The 20,313-nt window shown below is 45.4% G+C and overlaps 1 protein-coding gene across 1 annotated transcript in view; it reads left to right on the plus strand.

Annotated features, from left to right (window-relative positions):
• Positions 1–20,313, plus strand: part of LOC126284244 (PDZ and LIM domain protein 3) — a 387,642-nt gene that overhangs the window by 103,613 nt on the left and 263,716 nt on the right. Inside the window, exon 4 of the mRNA XM_049983040.1 lies at positions 11,223–11,463. Coding sequence (XP_049838997.1) covers positions 11,223–11,463 — 241 coding nt within the window. The remainder of the gene's footprint in view (positions 1–11,222; positions 11,464–20,313) is intronic.

Below are 20,313 nucleotides of genomic sequence, written 5' to 3' on the forward strand. Positions count from 1 at the left end.
TGCCATTCCTTTTTTTCTGTTTTTTTTTCTTTTTTTTTTTGTTATTTCACGTGAGGTCACTCTGGATAGTTACTCCTAGGAATTATACTGTTTCCAGCAATTTGTCATCGATAAAATAATTGTACAGTAGTAGACTTCTGTTCCTCTGTATGCACAATATGTTACATTTATTTAACTTGAAGGTCAACTGTCAGTATCTACACCATTCACTAATCCTCTGCAGGTTATTTTCCGAATCGACACCGTCTTCTGGCGTTGTCACTTTCTTATCGGCAACCACATCACCTGCAAATAGTCTTAAGGAGCTTCCGACACATTCTACTAGAAACTAGGTCATTTATACACGCTGTAAACAAAAATGGTCCTATCACACATCCTTGAGTTAATCCGGAAATTACTTTTACATCGCCGGCCGAGGTGGCCGAGCGGTTCCAGGCGCTACAGTCTGGAACCGCGCGACCGCTACGGTCGCAGGTTCGAATCCTGCCTCGGGCATGGATGTGTGTGATGCCCGTAGGTTAGTTAGGTTTAAGTAGTTCTAAGTTCTGGGGGACTGATGACCTCAGAAGTTAAAGTCCCATAGTGCTCAGAACCATTTGAGCCATTTTAGATCTTCGATTCTTTTCCCTTGAGATCGGCGTGTTGAGTTCTATTTGTAAGGAAGTCTTGAACCCAATCGCAAATATGGTCAGATACTCCGTAAGCTCGTGTTTTTTCACTAAACGGCAGTGCAGGCGATGTCAAATGCTTCATGAACTGAATGAACATCGCATCACCCTGAGCGTCGTTGTCAACAGGAGAGTTTCGTACACCAGAAAACATCATAATTCATGAACATAAAACATATTCCATAATTCTACAACAGATTGAAGTCAACGATAAAGGCTTGTAATTGTGTGGATCTGTCCTTGAACCATTCTTGAAAACGGTAATGACTTGCACTTTTTTCCAGTCGTTAGGTACTCTCCGTGCTCTAGTGATCTACGGTAAACTGCTGCGAGAAGGGGAGCAAATTCTTTTGCATAATCGTTATAGACTTCCGGAGGTATGTCTTATTGTCCCGACATCCTTACACTAGAAAGCGACTGTAGTTTCTGTCCCTTGGTCGATTAGCTCATTACCTGCCATTTCGACGTTTGTGCGACGATTTAAAGGAGGAGCCGTATTACGAAACGATTTCGTGAAGACAGAATTTAGTATTTCGTCCTTCTTCTTTGTGCTCCATTTCAGTACCAGTCTGTGCCCGAAGTCAATTCACTGGTTGTGGAATATCTCTTCCCTTTATCGTTATTTTTAACACACAATTCAACAAAAATTGACAGTCTAGTTACATAGAATGCGCAGATGATTAATGAGTCAGAATAATTGAAATTCCTAGGTGTTCACATATATAGCGAGATCTGACATCAAAAGTCCATTTTCAGGATCTTGTTCACAAACTGAATGCTGCTACATTTACCATTAGAACATTACCTACAACATGCGACAGTTCAACACAAAAACTCTTCTGGGTATGGAATAAGGAATGATAGTCCGGGTTAACTCTTCCCATTCACGAAGGGCATTATTGGTTCAGACACGTGCGGTTCAAGCAATTTGTGGTGTAAGTCCGCGAACTTCTTGTCGACACCTGTTCAGGAATCTGGCAGTTCTGGCATTGGCCTCTCCATATATATTTTCTTTAATGTTGTTTAGTGTTAACTGTATGAGCTTAATCCTACGAATTAGCAGCTTTCACTCAGTTCCTACCAATCAGAAATCAAATGTGCATTCCTGACACTTATGCAGAAAGGCATGCATTATTCTGCTACATCAATTTCCAGTAAGGTATTACAAGAATTGAAAAATATTTTATTTTGTTTTACGTTGTTTATATTGGCAGTTGGTTCATAAATTCTCACATTTTATACGCCCTCTTGCTGGTCGTTGGCGGCACCCTTAATCTACAAAAGGTGTTCGCGCCTGTTTTGATCCACTACGACACTTGACGGCCCATCATTTTGAAAAGATTTGATTTTAATAAAGTCTATTTATTGACTTTATTTGAAGTATATTCTCGCTGAGAACAAGAATTTGGTGCTTTAGTTTAGCGTTCACAGAAACCGCACTCCTCAGGCTGTTGGGTCTTTTTAGATCCTGCGCATTTTAAACTTCATTATTACAGCAAATCTTGACAATACCCAGTTTGTCGTCAATGGAACCGGCATTGTGCAGTAATACGGGGTAGAAAGAAGTAAAGTAATTGTTGTTTTGAACAATGGAGTGTCTATTTCTGTGAAAATGAGGGAGGAGAAAGTACAAGACACTGTTTTCTGCTGTAACCAAATCAGTTTATAAAGTGATTCACTTCTGCTAAGGTCCTTGTTTTCTGCCTTTAGAATTCATATGTTTCGTAAGGGTTATTTCTCAAATACATTTGATAGTGATGAAGCAGTTTCAGAGGATGAAGATAATTTTTCGGACTGCAGCTCTTCTCTGTAGAAGAAATGGTTCAAATTTCTCTGAGTACTATGGGACTTAACTGCTGAGGTCAACAGTCCCCTAGAACTTAGAACTACTTAAACTTAACTAATCTAAGGACATCACACACATCCATGCCCGAGGCAGGATTCGAATCTGCGACCGTAGCGGTCGCGCGGTTCCAGACTGTAGCGCCTAGAACCGCTCGGCCACTCCGGCCGGCTCTCTAGAAGACACAGATGACAAACCAGAAAAGCAAGTGCTAAATAGGGCAATATTAATTTCAAAAGATAAATCAATTGAATGGATTGATGGAAGACAGAACCCCTGACCTCAACTGAGATAAAACAGTTCACCTGACTCCAGAGCTAACAAGGTATGCCAATTCTCGCATTACAAATCAATACTCAGCATTCAGATTGCTCCTTCCTTCTTTAATTAAAAACACTGTATTCATTCATTCCAGTTCTCCAGGAACGCGTTTATATCGAGATACGTACCAAAAAAATTATGCTCTTGCCCTAAATGCTCACATAGTTCCCTTGTTATTAGCAGCACTTTAAATGCTACAAAATGAGTTTACTGAAAGTTTTTAGAATGAATACAAAGGTACCCCAATTTTCAGAGTTACATTGATGGTAGAAACGGTCAAAAAGATAAGAAGAGTTTTCCGATTTGTTGAGCGAGAGTCATACTATGAGTACGTTGCACTACAGGATGCATCTACAAAGGTTTTGTGGGAGAAATGGGTAGAAATGTTATTTAAGTTGCATAATCGCAACATTTTTATTACAGTAGATGAGAAAATTGTTGTAGCCAGGGGAAACTGCCCTTTCCGCCACTTTATGCCTAGTAAACCAGCAAATTATCGCGTGAAGTTTTGGGTATTGTATGGAAATGAAACAAGCCCCTGAAAGCCTAAGGGTTGTAGTTGACTTGTCTTACGCCTTGAAAGGGTATAACTTTGCCTGTGACAACTTTTTCACCATCCATGATCTTGGACAAACGCTGATGACAAGAAATATCGCAATTATTAGAACTGTGAAAAAAAAGTCCTACCATCCCACCAAAATTATCGTAGACCAAGTCCATTCCTAATTACAAATCAACATTTCTTTAGCAAAGGACACAACGCATGTACACTATGTGATCAAAAGTATCCGGACACCTGGCTGAAAATGACTTACAAGTTCATGGCGCCCTCCGTCGGTAATGCTGGAATTCAACATTGTGTTGGTCCAACCTTAGCCTTGATGACAGTTTCCACTCCCGCAAGCATACGTTCAATCAGATGCTGGAAGGTTTCTTTGGGAATGGCAGACCATTCTTCACGCAGTGCTGCACTTAGAGGAGGTATCGATGACGTTCGGTGAGGTCTAACACGAAGTCGGCGTTCCAAAACATCCCAAAGGTGTTCTACAGGATTCAGGTCAGTGCTCTGTGCAGGCCAGTCCATTACAGGGATGTAATGTCGTGTAACCACCCCGCCACAGTCCGTGCATTATGAACAGGTACTCGATCGTGTTGAAAGACGCAATCGCCATCACCGAATTGCTCTTCGACAGTGGGATGCAACAAGGTGCTTAAAACATCAATATAGGACTGTGCTGTGATAGTGCCACGTAAAACAACAACGGGTGCAAGGCCCCTCCATGAAAAACACAACCACACCATAACACCATCGCCTCCGAATTGTACTGTTGGCACTACACACGCTGGCAGATGACGTTCACCGGGCATTCGCCATACCCACACCCTGCCATCGGATCGCCACATTGTGTACCGTGATTTGTCAATCCACACAACGTTTTTCCACTGTCCAATCGTCCATTGTTTATGCTCCTCACGCCAAGCGAGACGTCGTCTGGCATTTACCGGCGTGATGTGTGGCTTATGAGCAACTGCTCGACCACGAAATCCACGTTTTTTAACCTCCCGCGTAACTGTCGTAGTATTTGCAGTGGATCCTGATGCAGATTGGAATTCCTGTGTGATGGTCTGGGTAGATATCTACCTATTACACATTACGACCCTTTTCAACTGTCGGCCTGTACTCTTTTGTGCTGTACGTGTCCATTCACGTTTCCACTTCACTATCACATCGGAAACAGTGGGCCTAGGAATGTTTGAGAGCGTGGAAATGTCGCGTACAGACGTATGACACAAGCGACACCCAACCACATGACCACGTTCGAAGTTCGTGAGTTCCGTGGAGCGCCTCATTCTGCTCTCTCACGATGTCTAATGACTACTGATGTCGCTAATATGGAGTACCTGGCAGTAGGTGGCAGCACAATGCATCTAATGTGAAAAACGTATGTTCTGGGTGGTGTCGGGGTACTTTTGATCACATAGAGTGTCGTACATCCCAACTAAAAACAAACGTGTTATCCCGCAAAGCAATCTTCACTACCATGCAAATGTCAGTGATGACTCCAACAGAAAACTTCAAATTATTTTAGACTGCGTTGCTAATAAAGCAGCTGTGGATACACTAGACAAGATTACGGTGAACTATACAGTAAAGAGGAAGACGAACAATGGTCCACTGTGTTCTAAGATACCACTGATATATCTGCATATAATTTACCACTTTGGTGAAGTGAAGCGTTGCACAAGCTTTCTTCGAACCGATGAATTGTGATCGCCACTATAAAAAGTTTATTTTCCTAATGAATTAGATAATGTGCTGTTTGGATGGATTATTTATGCGCATGTTTTGTAAAGTGGATGGCCGCAGAGTATCTGCAACCCGTAACGACGATAAACATCGTACCACGTTGGCGGTACCTGCTGGTTGGGCGGTTTACTCCGTGTCGTCGGTTCCTTCCTTGAAGGTATGGAGCGCGCCATAGAGGAGTAACGCTCGTGATAATGCCTATGATGTCACGGGGAAAAGAAAAAAAAATTGATATACATGGATTAAGTTGGAGTATGTTGTGACTGACCGCTTTTGGGCTTAGTCCATATCAATATAATTTTGATGTTCTGAACCACAGAGCACTTTTGTCTCGCACCATTGATGTCAACAAGAGTACAATATACGATACGTTGGTGAACAGAAGATTGTAATTGTTTTGAAAACTGAATGTTGGATTTATAATCCTAACTTCCAGTCGTAACCGCAGCACTTCAAGAAACTAAGTTCAGCCAGAAGAGAGTGTGAAGTGTGCAGAAATAGGTAAGGTGAACAAGATTGAATAATATGAAGTCTTAGCTACCAGTCATGCTTTACTTCGACAGCAGATACAACGGTAAAGCGGAACATCGCACGTGGCGGCCGTCGCCAACAACCCGAACAAATACTGCTGGGAATAAATAAAATTTATGAACAACAAGAATAGTAACCATAAATTTGAAATTTTAAAGAGAACTGGTGAATTTTGAATGCGCAGATTTGCGGCAGATGGTATCCGTTGTCAGTAGTAACGAAGATCAACAGCCAAGATTATGCTTAAGTGCAAAGTCAATTGTCAGCACTGCGAATCAAGAAATTGGAAGATGTTTTGGTAGCCGATAGACAACGATTAAATCCTTCGATTACATTTACGACGGATATGGTAATAACTACTCCAAAAGTAGGAAGACTGAGGCTACGGCTACGGAAGGTTTCCATTGTAATAATCCTGCGCATAACCTACAGGAGCAGTCGCAGATCGGAGCTGCGGCTCGTCATCCTACAGCGGCGGCAGCTTCTATGGCGCTCCCGCTTTTACGGCGCAATGCAACCTGTGTACAATCTGAGTTCATTAGTGCCCAAAAACATTTTCTTTTGTGGTGGTGTTTATCTTGTGGAGTAAACTGCAGACCGTGTGGGTGTACTACAGTGGCGTATCTAGCCTTGTTACACTTTTGAGCTGATGCTTATTAGGCAAGTCTTATTGAAGACATTCCCACGGTGACGAGGGGAATGGTTGCAGATGTCCCGAGCTGATTCAGAACATTTAGTAAGCAGCTGACTAGTGATATCAAAGAATTAACTGCCACACTAGAGAATCATAAAACCGAATTAAAGAATGGAACGACAACAACTCGAGCAAACAAACACCACACTAAAACAGCATATCAGTGATTCACATAGGAAAAAGCAGGAAATACAAAGGAGCACCTCACACTTGCAGACGAAACTTTCGAGGAAATAAATTCGGAAATATTGAAACAGTGCAATTTAGTTCGAAATGATGTGGATGAGCAATTTCGAGGTATAAACGAGGGCATCAGACAGTTAAAATGATTGAGAGAGCAGGAATTTAACACACACGATAGACGATCAAATCTCAGACACAATAGTAAAGTTGAGAGCGTTGGAAGAAAGCAAAGGTTCAAATGTAGCCGCTATTTCAGGCTCTACACTTGCTAGTGTGGAGGAGCATGTAGTTGAACTAGTCAAGAATACAGTACGGAAAAGGACTGAATCATCTGTAGATACATCTCACTTTGATGCCGAAACAGATAGGACAGAAAGTCAATTACAGAAAGTTTGGGACGAGTTAACGAAGACCAAAGGCCAATTAAAGAAAAAAAAGTTTATTGCAAGCAGTGGATTGTCAGCCGAGCTGGAAAGTGTATTAGTCAATCCAAGCAATTCTCTAGATTTGAGCCAGATGGGGATGGTTCATCCTATGCATTTTGAAGAGTATTTACTAAATCTTTACCCAAGACATGGGATATTAGAAGAGGATTGATTTCATATTAAGTTGTTTAAAGGGAGACACTGCAAAGTGAGGAATTGTTCATGCAGAAGAATTAACGTTCTGGAACGTTTTCAGGAAAATTTAAAAAGAATCACTGGTGTCATAGCACTTAAAAACTGACATTTGAGCTTCTTCACCCACGTTATTAGAATAATATTGGGGAACTTTTAAGAACTACACTCTTAAGATAAAAAAATTAAAAAACGCACCACAAAGTAACTATCCGAGTGGGATGGAAATCGGCAGGTGCGATGTATATGTGCTAATGCTTACAGTTTCATAAAAATTGCACTATTTATTCAAGATAAAGATCTCTCCCCTCTGGCCCTTATGGAAGCAGTTATTCGGCTTGACACGGGTTGATAGAGTTGTTGGATGTCCTCGTGAAGGACATCGTGCCAAATTCTGTCCAATTGGCGTGTTAGATCGTCAAAATCCCGAGCTGGCCAGGGACCCTGCTCGTAATGCTCCAGACGCTCTTAGTTGGGGAGAGATCCGGTGACATTGATGGCCAAGGCAGGGTTCAGCAAGCACGAAGAGAAGCAGTAGAAACTGTCGCCGTGCGTGGGCAGGCATTATCTTGCTGAAATGTAAGCCCAGGGTGGTTTGTCATGAAGGGCAATAAAATGGGAGGTAGAGTGTCGTCGACGTATCGCCGTAGTCTAGGGATGCGCGGATGACAACCAAAGGCGTCTTGCTATGAAATGAAAGAGCGCCCCAGGCCATCACTCCCCAGTTGTCGGGTTATTATGGCGGGTGATGGTCTGGCTGGTGTACACCGCTCTCCAGGACATCTCCAGACACGTTTCAGCTGACCGTCGGGGCTAGATTCGAAGCAGGATTCACCAGTGAAGTCAATTCTACTCCAGTCACTGAGCTTACAGGCCGAAGAGCCGTGTGCAGTCATAAAATAAACTTTACTTCTGCTGGACGGCCGCCTCCGGATTCAAAAGTGTAACGTCAGTGCATTTGGTGTAGAATTACTGGGGTTCAGTTACCGGTAAGGGATTCTCTCAGCCTCGTGATACCAAATGAGGAACGCCATCATCAGGATTCTGTTACAGGCGGTAACGACTGGAAGGATTGGCACATGCTGCTCACGTGTCCCACGACCGTAGATCACTACTTGTATTGCCTTGCAGGCTTCAGTCGGTCAGTAGAAACAGGTCTAGGGTCTAATCCATGAATGGTGTTAACATCTACATCTGCCGAAGACGACGTAATTTATTGGTAATGTCTCTTTGATGTTTGGAGGGAAACTGTATACCCAGCGTCCTCTGTTTCCGTTGTCCCAATCCTAGGGCCATTCGTCAAGTGTCCAGTCACGAAAATCTTATTAATTATTCGGAACAGTGTAATTTCTTTTATTTTATACATCTTAACCGGGTAACACGAATTTGTTGCGGCAAGATGTACTGCAATGTCAACGGGACGTTATTCTCAGAGTGATGAGCAGAGCTTCTGATAGTTGAGAGATCGCCAGATCAGAGGAGTGATGGCCTGTGGTGCTAATTCATTTCATAGTAGGACGCTTTTGGTTGTCATCCACGCACCCTTAGACCCGATCTGTATGCTCTTTTCATCCTCAGGAGAACCCCTCGTCATACCGTGGCTCTGTGTCGTATCAGACGGAGCCTGTGCACCCAAGCACTTGCTGCAAAGCTCACAGCAGTGATCAGGTTTACACTGTGGTACAATTTACCAGCTCCAGGGGTAATTTGTAGCTGGCAGTGGTGGCGTTGGTTATTTTGTGCATTATTTGAGCAGCTATTCGACAGTTCTTGATAGGTTTGCGGAGTTATGTGGCACTAAATGTTTACGTACAGGTCAGCAATTCCCTTAAATAACGTGAATCACTTCATCTTTTCAGCCTCATCCGGTGTTTGTGCACAGCATCACGATTGAGGTATCCATATGTGGAGAACGAAATTTGGCAGATTGCATTCGAGTCGTCATACTGGCCTAGTACCTTGCATGATAGTATGTCCCACTGGGTACACAACTCCATCACTTCTGGTTCTTATAGCCGGTAATTTGGACAGTATGCGCTGCATTTGACCCATATTAAGTACGGTGGTTTTGCCATATCACTAATGTTTCCGTTACGTTATCTTTCAACAAGATAGCATTTGCCCATGCTGCCCTGATCTACCTCAGTCGTAGTGGAAGGCGAGTAATGCCATGCCAGACTCTCAGCAACCCATGACCAGCTGTTTCCAATGGGTGAGAGAACTGGAGAACGTGCTAGCCAAACCAACACGAAACATAAGGTGTTGCCCTGTCCATCATGTTATCCAGATCTCTACCCATTGAAAGCATCTGGTCATGGGTTGTAAAGAGGGCACTGGCCTGGCCAGGAGGTTATCCAGATCTCTCAACCATTGAAAACATATGGTTATGGGTTACTTAGAGGGCCTTGGTCTGACCAGCAGGTTAACCAGACTTCTAACACATTGTAAACATCTGGTCATGGGTTGTCAAGAGGGCATTGACCTAGTCAGAAGGTTATCTGGATCTCTCAACCATTGAAAACATCTGGTCATGGGTTGCAGAGAGGGGGATGGGCTGGCCAGAAGGTTATACAGATCTCTCAACCATTGAAAACATCTGGTCATGGGTTGTCAAGAGGGCACTGACCTGTCCAGCAGGTTTTCTGGATCTCTCAACCATTGAAAACATCTGGTCATGGGTTGTCAAGAGGGCATTGGCATGGCCAGCAGGTTACCCAGATCTCTCAACCATTGAAAACATCTGGTCATGGGTTGTCATGAGGGCATTAGCCTGGACAGCAGGTTATCCAGATCTCTCATCCATTGAAAACATTTGGTCATGGATTGTCAAGAGGGCATTGGCATGGCCAGCAGGTTATCCAGATCTCTACCCATTGAAAACATCTGGTCATGGGTTGTCAAGCGGGCACTGGCCTGGCCAGGAGGTTATCCAGATCTGTCAACCATTGGAAACATCTCGTCATGAGTTGTCAAGAGGGCATTGGCATGGCCAGCAGGTTACCCAGATCTCTCAACCATTGAAAACATCTGGTCATGGGTTGTCATGAGGGCATTAGCCTGGACAGCAGGTTATCCAGATCTCTCATCCATTGAAAACATTTGGTCATGGATTGTCAAGAGGGCATTGGCATGGCCAGCAGGTTATCCAGATCTCTACCCATTGAAAACATCTGGTCATGGGTTGTCAAGCGGGCACTGGCCTGGCCAGGAGGTTATCCAGATCTCTCAACCATTGAAAACATATGGTTATGGGTTGCTTAGAGGGCCTTGGTCTGACCAGCAGGTTAACCAGACTTCTAACACATTGTAAACATCTGGTCATGGGTTGTCAAGAGGGCATTGACCTAGTCAGAAGGTTATCTGGATCTCTCAACCATTGAAAACATCTGGTCATGGGTTGCAGAGAGGGGGATGGGCTGGCCAGAAGGTTATACAGATCTCTCAACCATTGAAAACATCTGGTCATGGGTTGTCAAGAGGGCACTGACCTGTCCAGCAGGTTTTCTGGATCTCTCAACCATTGAAAACATCTGGTCATGGGTTGCTGTGAGGGGGGTGCACTGGCCAGAAGGTTATCCACACCTCTGACACACTGAAAACATCTTGTCATGGGTTACCAAGAGGTCACTGCTCTGGCCAGCATGTTCTCCAGATCTCTCACCTATTGAAAACATCTGGTCATGGGTTGCCAAGTTTCTGGCATGCAATTACTCGACAACCTCTATGACCTACAGATTGTGCGTTGAGTGGCACCACAAAGTAATGACGTGCCCATATCTCCAAACTCAGTTCAACTTGGTGCCCAGCAGGATTATATCCACTGTTTTTGCTTCTAGAAATATACGAGATTTCTCACCCCATACACCCCAAAAATCTGTTACAAGTTCAGTCACGTACTCTTACTGCTATATGCACCATAAGAAAAATTTTATTTGCTATCCTTGTTGGTGTTGTAATTTTAATGGCTGTCAGTGTAGACTCATTAACTGAGTAGTAACTAGCTGGATGCCCAGCGCTGACTGTTTCCTGGATCCTGATTTGACGCTGCTTTCTGCAGGGAGGGGCCGACGCTCCCCGGCGTGGGCGGCAGTGGCCTGACGCGCTCCATGACGCAGCCGCTGCCCGTGTCCCCGCCGACGTCGACGCCGTCCGCAGCGCCGAGGCCCCCGGTGGCTGGTGGCGTCGCAACGCCATTTACGCAGTCGTCCACGCTGCCCAGGGGGCAGGTCGTCTTCCCGCCGCCGCTGCCCTCGGACGCCCAGCCCCAGGACGACGACATCAACGCCATCACGCACCAGGTACGTCTGCAGTCAACCTGCCTTCCCATTGTGGTTTCTGTCCAGAATGCAGCACCATCCAACCGTGTCTGGCTGAGCACATATGCAGGACGAGGGGAACGAGGCGCAAGAACGGAAGAAGTCTCTTTTGACATCGAGAGGGCTTTTGATAAGGTGATGCATGATATAATGCTTCACTTAATCTTTCCATTCGTGTGGAGAAGGCTGTGTTCTGTAAAATGCTACAAACGTGTCACTGCGATCAGACGTGCACTGGATCAAACCGCACTAAGCCCACAAAAGGGAACGGGTGTTGGCCTGTCAGAACTCAGGCGCGCTGCCTCAGGAAGATCAAGTTCAGCCGTACCTTTCTCCCATCTACCGAATCACAGAACGCAACTGCCAGAGATACAGTGTAGCAGCGAAGACCTGTGTATGAACTCAACATGTGGTTAGACGCGCGATCCATGCTGAGATATCGATGCATGAATATGAGCTGCACTGTTGTGACGAGCGTATTGTGACGAGCCAGTTGCTCGGCCACCATTGACCACACGTTTTAAATTGGTAAGAGATCTGGAGAATGTGCTGGACAGTGCAGCAGTCGAACATTTTCTGTATCCAGAAAGGCCCGTACAGCACCTGCAACATGCGGTCGTGCATTATCCTGCTGAAATGTAGGGTTTCGCAGGGATCGAATGAAGGATAGAGCCACGGGTCCTAACACATCTGAAATGTAACGTACACTGTTCAAAGTGCCGTCAATGCGAACAACAGGTGACCGAGATGTGTAACCAATGGCACCCCATACCATCACGCCGGGTGATACGCCAATATGGCGATGACGAATACACGCTTCCAATGTGCGTTCACCGCGATGTCGCCAAATACGGATGCGACCATCATGATTCTGTAAACAGAACCTGGATTCATCCGAAAAACTGACGTTTCGCCATTCGTGCACCCAGGTTCGTCGTTGAGTACACCATCGCCGGCGCTCCTGTCTGTGCTGCTGCGTCAAGGGTATCCGCAGCCATGGTCTCCGAGCTGATAGTCCATGCTGGTGCAAACGTCGTCGAACTGTTCATGCAGATGGTTGTTGTCTTGCAAACGTCCCCATCTGTTGACTCAGGGATCGAGACGTGGCTGCACGATGCGTTACAGCCATGCGGATTCGATGCCTGTCATCTCGACTGCTAGTGATACGAAGCCGTTGGGATCCAGCACGGCGTTCCGTATTACCCTCCTGAACCCACCGATTCCATATTCTGCTAACAATCATTGGATCTCGACCAACGCGAGGAGCAATGTCGCGATACGATAAACCGCAATCTCGATAGGCTACAATCCGACCTTTATCAAAGTCGTAAACGTGATTGTACGCTTTTCTCCTCCTTACACGAGGCATCACAACAACTACTGTTTGTGTATGAGAAATCGGTTGGATACTTTGTTCATGTCAGCACCTTCTTCGTGGTGTAGCAATTTTAATGGCCAGTAGTGTATATCCTTCGCCTGATGAATTTCCACTGCTTCGTTCACCATCGAATCCTATAAAGTCGACGCTTAAGCTTGGACATTGCCGTACAGCACAGAGTGACCAGCGTCCATGAAAGCCTTCTGCAGCTGATTTATTGAGCCTGCTAGAGACGTGCATATCTTCAGCGTTCCGTACATCTCGCACGGAAAGTAAGGGACACTGGCCCGATTTATGAAAGCCGTGGTCGCAGGTGATCTTTCAAGCCTGAACCTTGCAGAGCTCGAGCCATATTTCACAAAACCACAAGTGCTTCGGAGGAGAGCGAAAGATTGTATGAGGGCCGTTCAATAAATAATGCAACACATTTTTTCTGAAAGCAAGTTGGTTTTTTCAGGACTCCAATACACCCTATTATTTCCCACTCTTTTGGCTAAAAAACCCTATTTTTTACTATAATCTCTTCACCTTAGTGAGATGGCGTCTATGCCCGCATTTTACTACTCTACTAGTTGACGCCGGAGCCACCGTTCTGATGCATCATCCACTAACACTTCCCGCGGATGGAAGTCGGAAGGCGCGAGATCCGGGCTCTAGAGTGACTGAGGGAGAACATTCCTGTGAAGTTTTGTGAGCTTCTCCTGGACGCGCAGACTTGTGAGAGGCCTCGTGTTTTCATGGAAAAGAGGTACCGATACGCTGAAGTCCAACACTGCAGGAGTCACAGTCGCGTGTGGCCGGCCGGCACGCGAGAGATCGGACAGGTTTGTGTGATCTTGTTGCGATGATGACAAACGCCTCGCGCAACGACTCACCGTGCTTTTATTCACTGCCAGGTCCCCGTAGACGTTCTGCGAGCGCCCATAAATACCTGCGATGCTCTGATTTTCTGCCGAAAGAAACTCAGTGATATTGCTCTGCTTGGAACGCATCTCTATCACAGACGCCGTTTTGAAGGCTACCTATGGCGCCACCAGCTATTGGAACTGCATGAAACTATAGGCTTGAAGGGGAATATTCTAAGATGCCCCTCAGTAAAGTTCCACATTTTTTTAAGCGAAATCGGTCGAGAAAAAATGTAGCATTACTTATTGAACGCTCCTCGTACTACGTGAGGATCTGACCTGTTTTTGACAACAGACTTCTCACAAATGCTGGAAATCTCTCTGTTGCATCTGTCTCAGTCCTTAAGCCCACCTTATATTTTACCCAAAGCGGCGTTTTATTAGCTTGGCCGCAAGCACAGTGACGCTGCTCTCTTAAACAAAGTGTGCGAGCGCTGTAGTTTCAATCCGTCTACACGCTTTGAAGATGTACGAAGAGTATGAGGCCGAAATATCAGTTCAAGAAATAGAGTTTCTGTAGCCGTATGCCCGAAAGTTGATGAAACAGTTACACTGAAGCGCAAGAGAAACTGGTATAGGCATGCGTAATCAAATAGGGAGACCGCCTATACAGGACAACAAGTGCCTGCCGTGTTGTTGGAACGGTTACTGCTGCTACAATGGCACGTTATCAACATTTAAGTAAGTTTAAACTTTATGTTATACTCGGCTCACGAGCGATGGCACACAGTGTATCCGAGGTACCGATGAAGTGGGGATTTTCCCTAGCGACCATTTCACGAGTGTACCCTGAATACCAGGACTCCGGTAAAATATCAAATCTCCGACATCGTTGCGCCCGGAAAAAGATCCTGCAAGAACGGGACCGACGACGTCTGAAGCGAATCGTTCAACGTGGCAGAAGTGCAACCCTACCGCAAACTAATGCGGATTTCAATGCTGGGCCATCAATAAGTATCACCGTGCGAACCATTCAACGAAACATCATCAGTATGGGCTTTCGGAGCCGAAGGCACACTCGTGTACCCTTGATGACTGCACGACACAAAACTTTACGCCTCGCCTGGGCCCGTCAATACGACATTGAACTGTTGATGACTAGAAACATGTTGCCTGGTCGGACGTGTATCGGATGGACGTGTACGGGTATGGGGACAACCTCACGAATCCACAGAACCTACATGTCAGCAGGGACTGTTCAAGAAGGTGAAGGCTCTGTAAAGGTGTGCAGTTGGAGTGATATGCGACCTCTGATACATTTGGATACGACTCTGACAGCTGACACGTACGTAAGTATCCTGTCTTATCACCTGCATCCATTCGTGTCCATTGTGTGTTCCGACGGACTCGGGCAATTCCAGCAGGACAATGCGACACTACACACGTCCAGAATTGATACAGAGTGGCTCCAGGAACACTCCTCTGAGTTTAAACACTTTCGCTGGCCGCCGAACCCCCCAGACAAGAACATTATTGAGAATGTCTGACAAGCCTTGCAAAACGTGCTCCACCCCCGTCGCACTGGTTCGGATTTATGGACGACCTTGGTGTAGTTCCCTCCAGCACTACAGTCAGACATTAGTCGAGTCAGATCTAACTCGCAATATCTGATGCTCACCGAGATGTGCGTTAACATACCCTCTAAGAGACATCATTCTAAGAAATCATCTACATTTATATCTACAGCTACATTCTCCACAAGCCACCGTACGGTGATGGCGGAGGGTATCCTGTACCAATACTAGTCATTTCGTTTCCTGTTACACTCGCAAATTGAGCGAGGGAAAAACGATTGTCTATGCGCCTACACTTGAGACCTAATTTCTCATATCTTAACTTCGTGGTCCTTAGGCGAAATATATGTTGGCGGCCGTAGAAACGTTCTGCAGTCAACTACAAATGTCGATTCACTAAATTTTCCCAATCGAGTTTCTCGAAGAGAGCGTCGTGTTCCCTTCACGGATTCCCAAAAGAGTTACGGAAACATCTCCGTAGCACCAACGTGTTGTTCTAACCTACCAATAACAAATCTGGGAGTCCGCCTCGGAATTTCTTTCATGTCGTCCCTTAATGCGACCTGGTATGGATCCCAAACACTAGAGCAGTACTCAAGAATAAGTCGCCCTAGCGTCTTACTTGTGGTCTCCTTTACAGATGAACTATGCTGTCCTAATATTCCCCCAATAAACCGAAGTCGACCAGTCGCCTTCCCTATCACAGTCCTCACATGCTCGTTCTGTTTCATATCACTTTTCAGCGTCATGCCTGGGTGTTAAAACGAAGCAATTGTGTCAGTACCAATGCTGTATCCGATCATTACGGGTTTGTTTTTCCTACTCATCCGCATTAACTTACGTTTTACTATATTTAGAGCTATCTGTCACTCAGAATATCAACTAGAAATTTTGTCTGAGTCATATTGTATCCTCCTACAGTCACTCAACAATGACACTGTCCCATACGCCACGGCATCATCAGCAAACAACCGCAGGATTGGTGCCCAATTGTCCTCTAGAACATTTATGTATATGGAGAATAATAGCGGTTCTATCACACTACTCTGGGGCACTCCTAACGATACCTTTGCCACTGACGAACACTCACCATCGTGGACAATGTACTGATTTTTGTTACTTACGAAGTCTTCAGACCACTGACATATCTGGGAATGTACTCCATATGCTCGTATCTTCGTGAGCAGTCTGCAATGGGGCATCGTGCTTTCCATCTAGATATATGGAATTTGCCAGTAGCCCTTCATCCATTGTTCGCAATATATCGTCTGAAAAAACTTGAACTTTGCACGAGCGATGCTTTCTAAAATCATACTGATTTGTGGACAGAAGCTTCTCGGTCTCAAGAAAATGTATTATTTTGGAACTGAGAACATGTTCAAGGATTCTGCAGCAAACCAATGTTAGGGATATTGGTCTGTAATTTTGCGGATCTGTTCTTTTACGCCGTCCGTTGTGACCGAGCGGTTCTAGGCGCTTCAGTTCGGAACCGCGCTGCTGCTACGGTCGCAGGCTCGAATCCTCCCTCGGACATGGTTGTGTGTGACGTCCTTAGGTTAGTGAAGTTTAAGTAGTTCTAAGTCTAGGGGACTGATGACCTCAGATGTTCAGTCCCATAGTGCTTATTGCCATTTGAACCTGTTTATTTTGTCTTTTACCCTTCCTATATACAGGGATCACCTGCACTTTTTTTGAGTCTCTCTCATTAATACAAACACAAAAGACGTCTCTCTCATCAACACTGGATGGACATTGTTGTGGGCGATGTATTATGATTTCTTACATTTACGTGCGTGTGCCACTGAGCCGGTAATGGTATTTTAAATCGTTGGGGGATGTCGGAAGTTGTTCTTGCTCGTCTTTACTACTATAGCAGCCACATATTAAAATGAGGCATGTAAGCACACACGAAAGAATGATGATATAAATTTACAAATATAAAAGTACACACGTGAAGACGACAGACAGCTGATATCAGCTGACAGTGGTGTAAATGACAGGAACGGTTTAACAGACAGAGTGACAAATGGAATTGTCTTTTAGTAGAGACTGCGGTCCACATTACCAGCTATGCGCTCCAGAGGTGACCCTATTGGGTACACACTGTCATCCCATACAGTTGCGGCAGATGCTGGTTCCACATGGCGACAGCGAATGCAGTCTGCAATGTTCGTTCTCCTTGTAGCCCTCATTCACGGACACGTCCGTAGTTATGCGGTGTACATTGACAGGACGCGTTTTAAATCATTATGTGGTGTCAATCCTATTGCAGTGTTGTCATTAGGAGGTACCACTGTCGGGCCACTACTTTGCCACCTCAAGGTAAGCCGCAACAAGTCTGATACTGTTGACAGTCCATGGTGCCATTGTCTGTGTGGATACTTGTCTTCCTGCAAATAAGCCCATTTCCTCACTGAAGGTGTGCGATCTGGCTGTACAGTTCTGCATGGCTGAGCAAATAATATGTCTGCCCTCTTGGGCGCTAGTCGCGTGGGGCCACTGACACCGAGATCCAGCAAGGTGTTAGCATAGCTCTCCTAACCCCATCAGTTCCATATTCGCATGACAATCGTCGGATCCGGCCCAATGTGAGCATCAATACCGGAGGACATTAAACTGTTGTCTTGATAGACCACGACCCTGGCGCTGGTAGATATTTCTCCTTCGTAGACGTTGCGTAAAGCTACCTTCTCACAAACAACCAGCACTCAAATTACATTTCTGCTGATAAATCCGAAGCGTAATCTTTCTTTACACACAGGATGCAAATTACGTTACTGCTCAATGTCTTGTGCACCTCCGCTGAAATGATTATAGTGGCCTTACTTAGGCCCCACAAGCAAAACAAAGTTTCCAGGACGACATAGAACAAAATCACCATTTCTTTTAGTTTAAGGCAAACTGACAAATGTAGAAGTTTCACACCCATTGCAGTCCAGTATCACAGTTGAGTGAAAATAGATCAAATTCAAAGTATAGAAGGACAACAACTGAACCACTGTCCGTTAATCACTCGCAGTGAACCGTCCGAGCCGGCCGCTGTGGAAGAGCGGTTCTAGGCGCTTCAGGCCGGAACCGCGCTGCTGCAACAGTCGTAGGTTCGAATCCTGCATCGGGCATGGATGTGTGTAATGTCCTTAGGTTTAAGTAGTTCTAAGTCTCGGGGACTGATGACCTTAGATGTTAAGTCCCATAGTGCTCAGAGCCATTTGAACCGTCCGATACCAAGTCTTTGCGCTTGATTCCACAGAGGCAAGGAATTAATGCAGAGGCTCGTTGCTCAGTGATGGCTGCTTTTTCTCGTGCCGAAATGTCTGGCACTTGATGCTGCATAAGCAAGCTGTTCCAAAACGAATTTTCACTGTGCAGCGGTGCGTTCGCTGATATGAAACTTCCTGGTGGATTAAAACTGTGTGGCGGAACGGGATAAGAATATGGGACCTTTGGTTTTGCGTGCAAGTGTTCTGTCAGCTGAGATACCCGAGCACGACTCATGACCCGTCCTCCCAGCTATACCTCAGCCAGTGCAGCTACTACCTTAGAACCTTCACAGGAGCTCTCCTGCGGAACTCCCTGGACTACCACTCCCGAAAGAAAGAATGTTGCGGATACATGGTTAGCCACAGCGGCAGGAGAACTTTTCTGAAGGGTTGAAGGGAGGGGATGAGGCCCTAGCGGAGGGCCGGCCGGGGTGGCCGAGCGGTTCTAGGCGCTACAGTCTGGAACCGCGCTACCACTACGGCCGCAGGTTCGAATCCTGCCTCGGGCATGGATGTGTGTGATGTCCTTATGTTAGTTAGGTTTAAATAGTTATAAGTTCTAGGGGACTACTGACCTCAGAAGTTAAGTCCCATGGTGCTCAGGGCCATTTGAACCATTTGAACTGGCGGAGATAAGCCTGCGAGGAGGCTCTTGTATCTTGCTCGGCTATCTTAGTTGATAGAGCACTTGCCTACAAAAGGAAAAGTTCCGAGGTTCGAGTCCTGTCTGGTACACAGTTTTGATTTGCCAGGAACTTTCAGGTAGTGAAGTTCGCCGCGCCACCTAGTGATGAACGGGGCTCCGTCTGTAGGGGAGAGGAGCGACCTATGTCGTCGCGGCTGCTGTCGGAGTTGCCCATGAAAACAATCTGGCGTTGTTATTGTCCTTAGGGGACGATGATGAGTGGCTGCACAAGATGCGTCGCCTGCATGTCGGTAGTTCGGCAACCCGCTGGACGTGCTTGTTACGTTGATGGAGCAAGAACCTCAATACAGCACTAATGATTTGCATATCAAAGCATTTCATGCCAATACGATGCTTGCTGCAGTCTGCCTTCTTGGTATTACAATATTAATATCCAGTAGCGTATCTTTGCACATGGGCGTTAACGTGGAAAATTTAAGCAGCCATGAAGTATGCCGTGCACAAGTAAATGATTGCTACGATATTCCAAGGATAGTCTTGCCGAATCAGCACACGATTTTAATACTTTACTGGCAACAGTTTGATACGGAGAATAGTTGCAATTTTCTGGCGATATGGTATTTGTATCCGACTTATCGGCTATCATTTTTAATGTAGTATTTCTCGATGGAGTTTATAGCGTCTGTGAAAATAAGTACGAAGCATTTAATTGTACCAGCTACAACTGCAGTTACTCACGGAAGACAAGTGTGAGCTTTAGTTATCGTATGGTAAGGAAACTTGGTAGATATGCTAATGCATTAAGTGGAACCAATTTATCCTGGAAAAAATTAATTCATATTGTGGCCACTAAGTGTTGTACACTGTTTCTATGATGGTATGATATCCACGCTGTCATTTGACAAGCCATAAAATGAGTGAACAGTATGGTTATCGAGAGAAGAGACCATGCGCTGTTAGTGAAACTGTTTTATGTGAACGGCAGCTATTAACTGTGCTGCACTGAGAGAGTACTGCCTATTGAAAGGTCGAACCCTGGTCTAATTAAATGGTTTAAAGAAGATGATAATGAAATTCGAAAACACGGGTGAGCGTGGTGTGGCACCTGGAAAAGGATGGCATCCTATTC

The sequence above is a fragment of the Schistocerca gregaria genome, chromosome 8 (assembly GCF_023897955.1).
Source record: "Schistocerca gregaria isolate iqSchGreg1 chromosome 8, iqSchGreg1.2, whole genome shotgun sequence".
Taxonomy (NCBI): domain Eukaryota; kingdom Metazoa; phylum Arthropoda; class Insecta; order Orthoptera; family Acrididae; genus Schistocerca; species Schistocerca gregaria.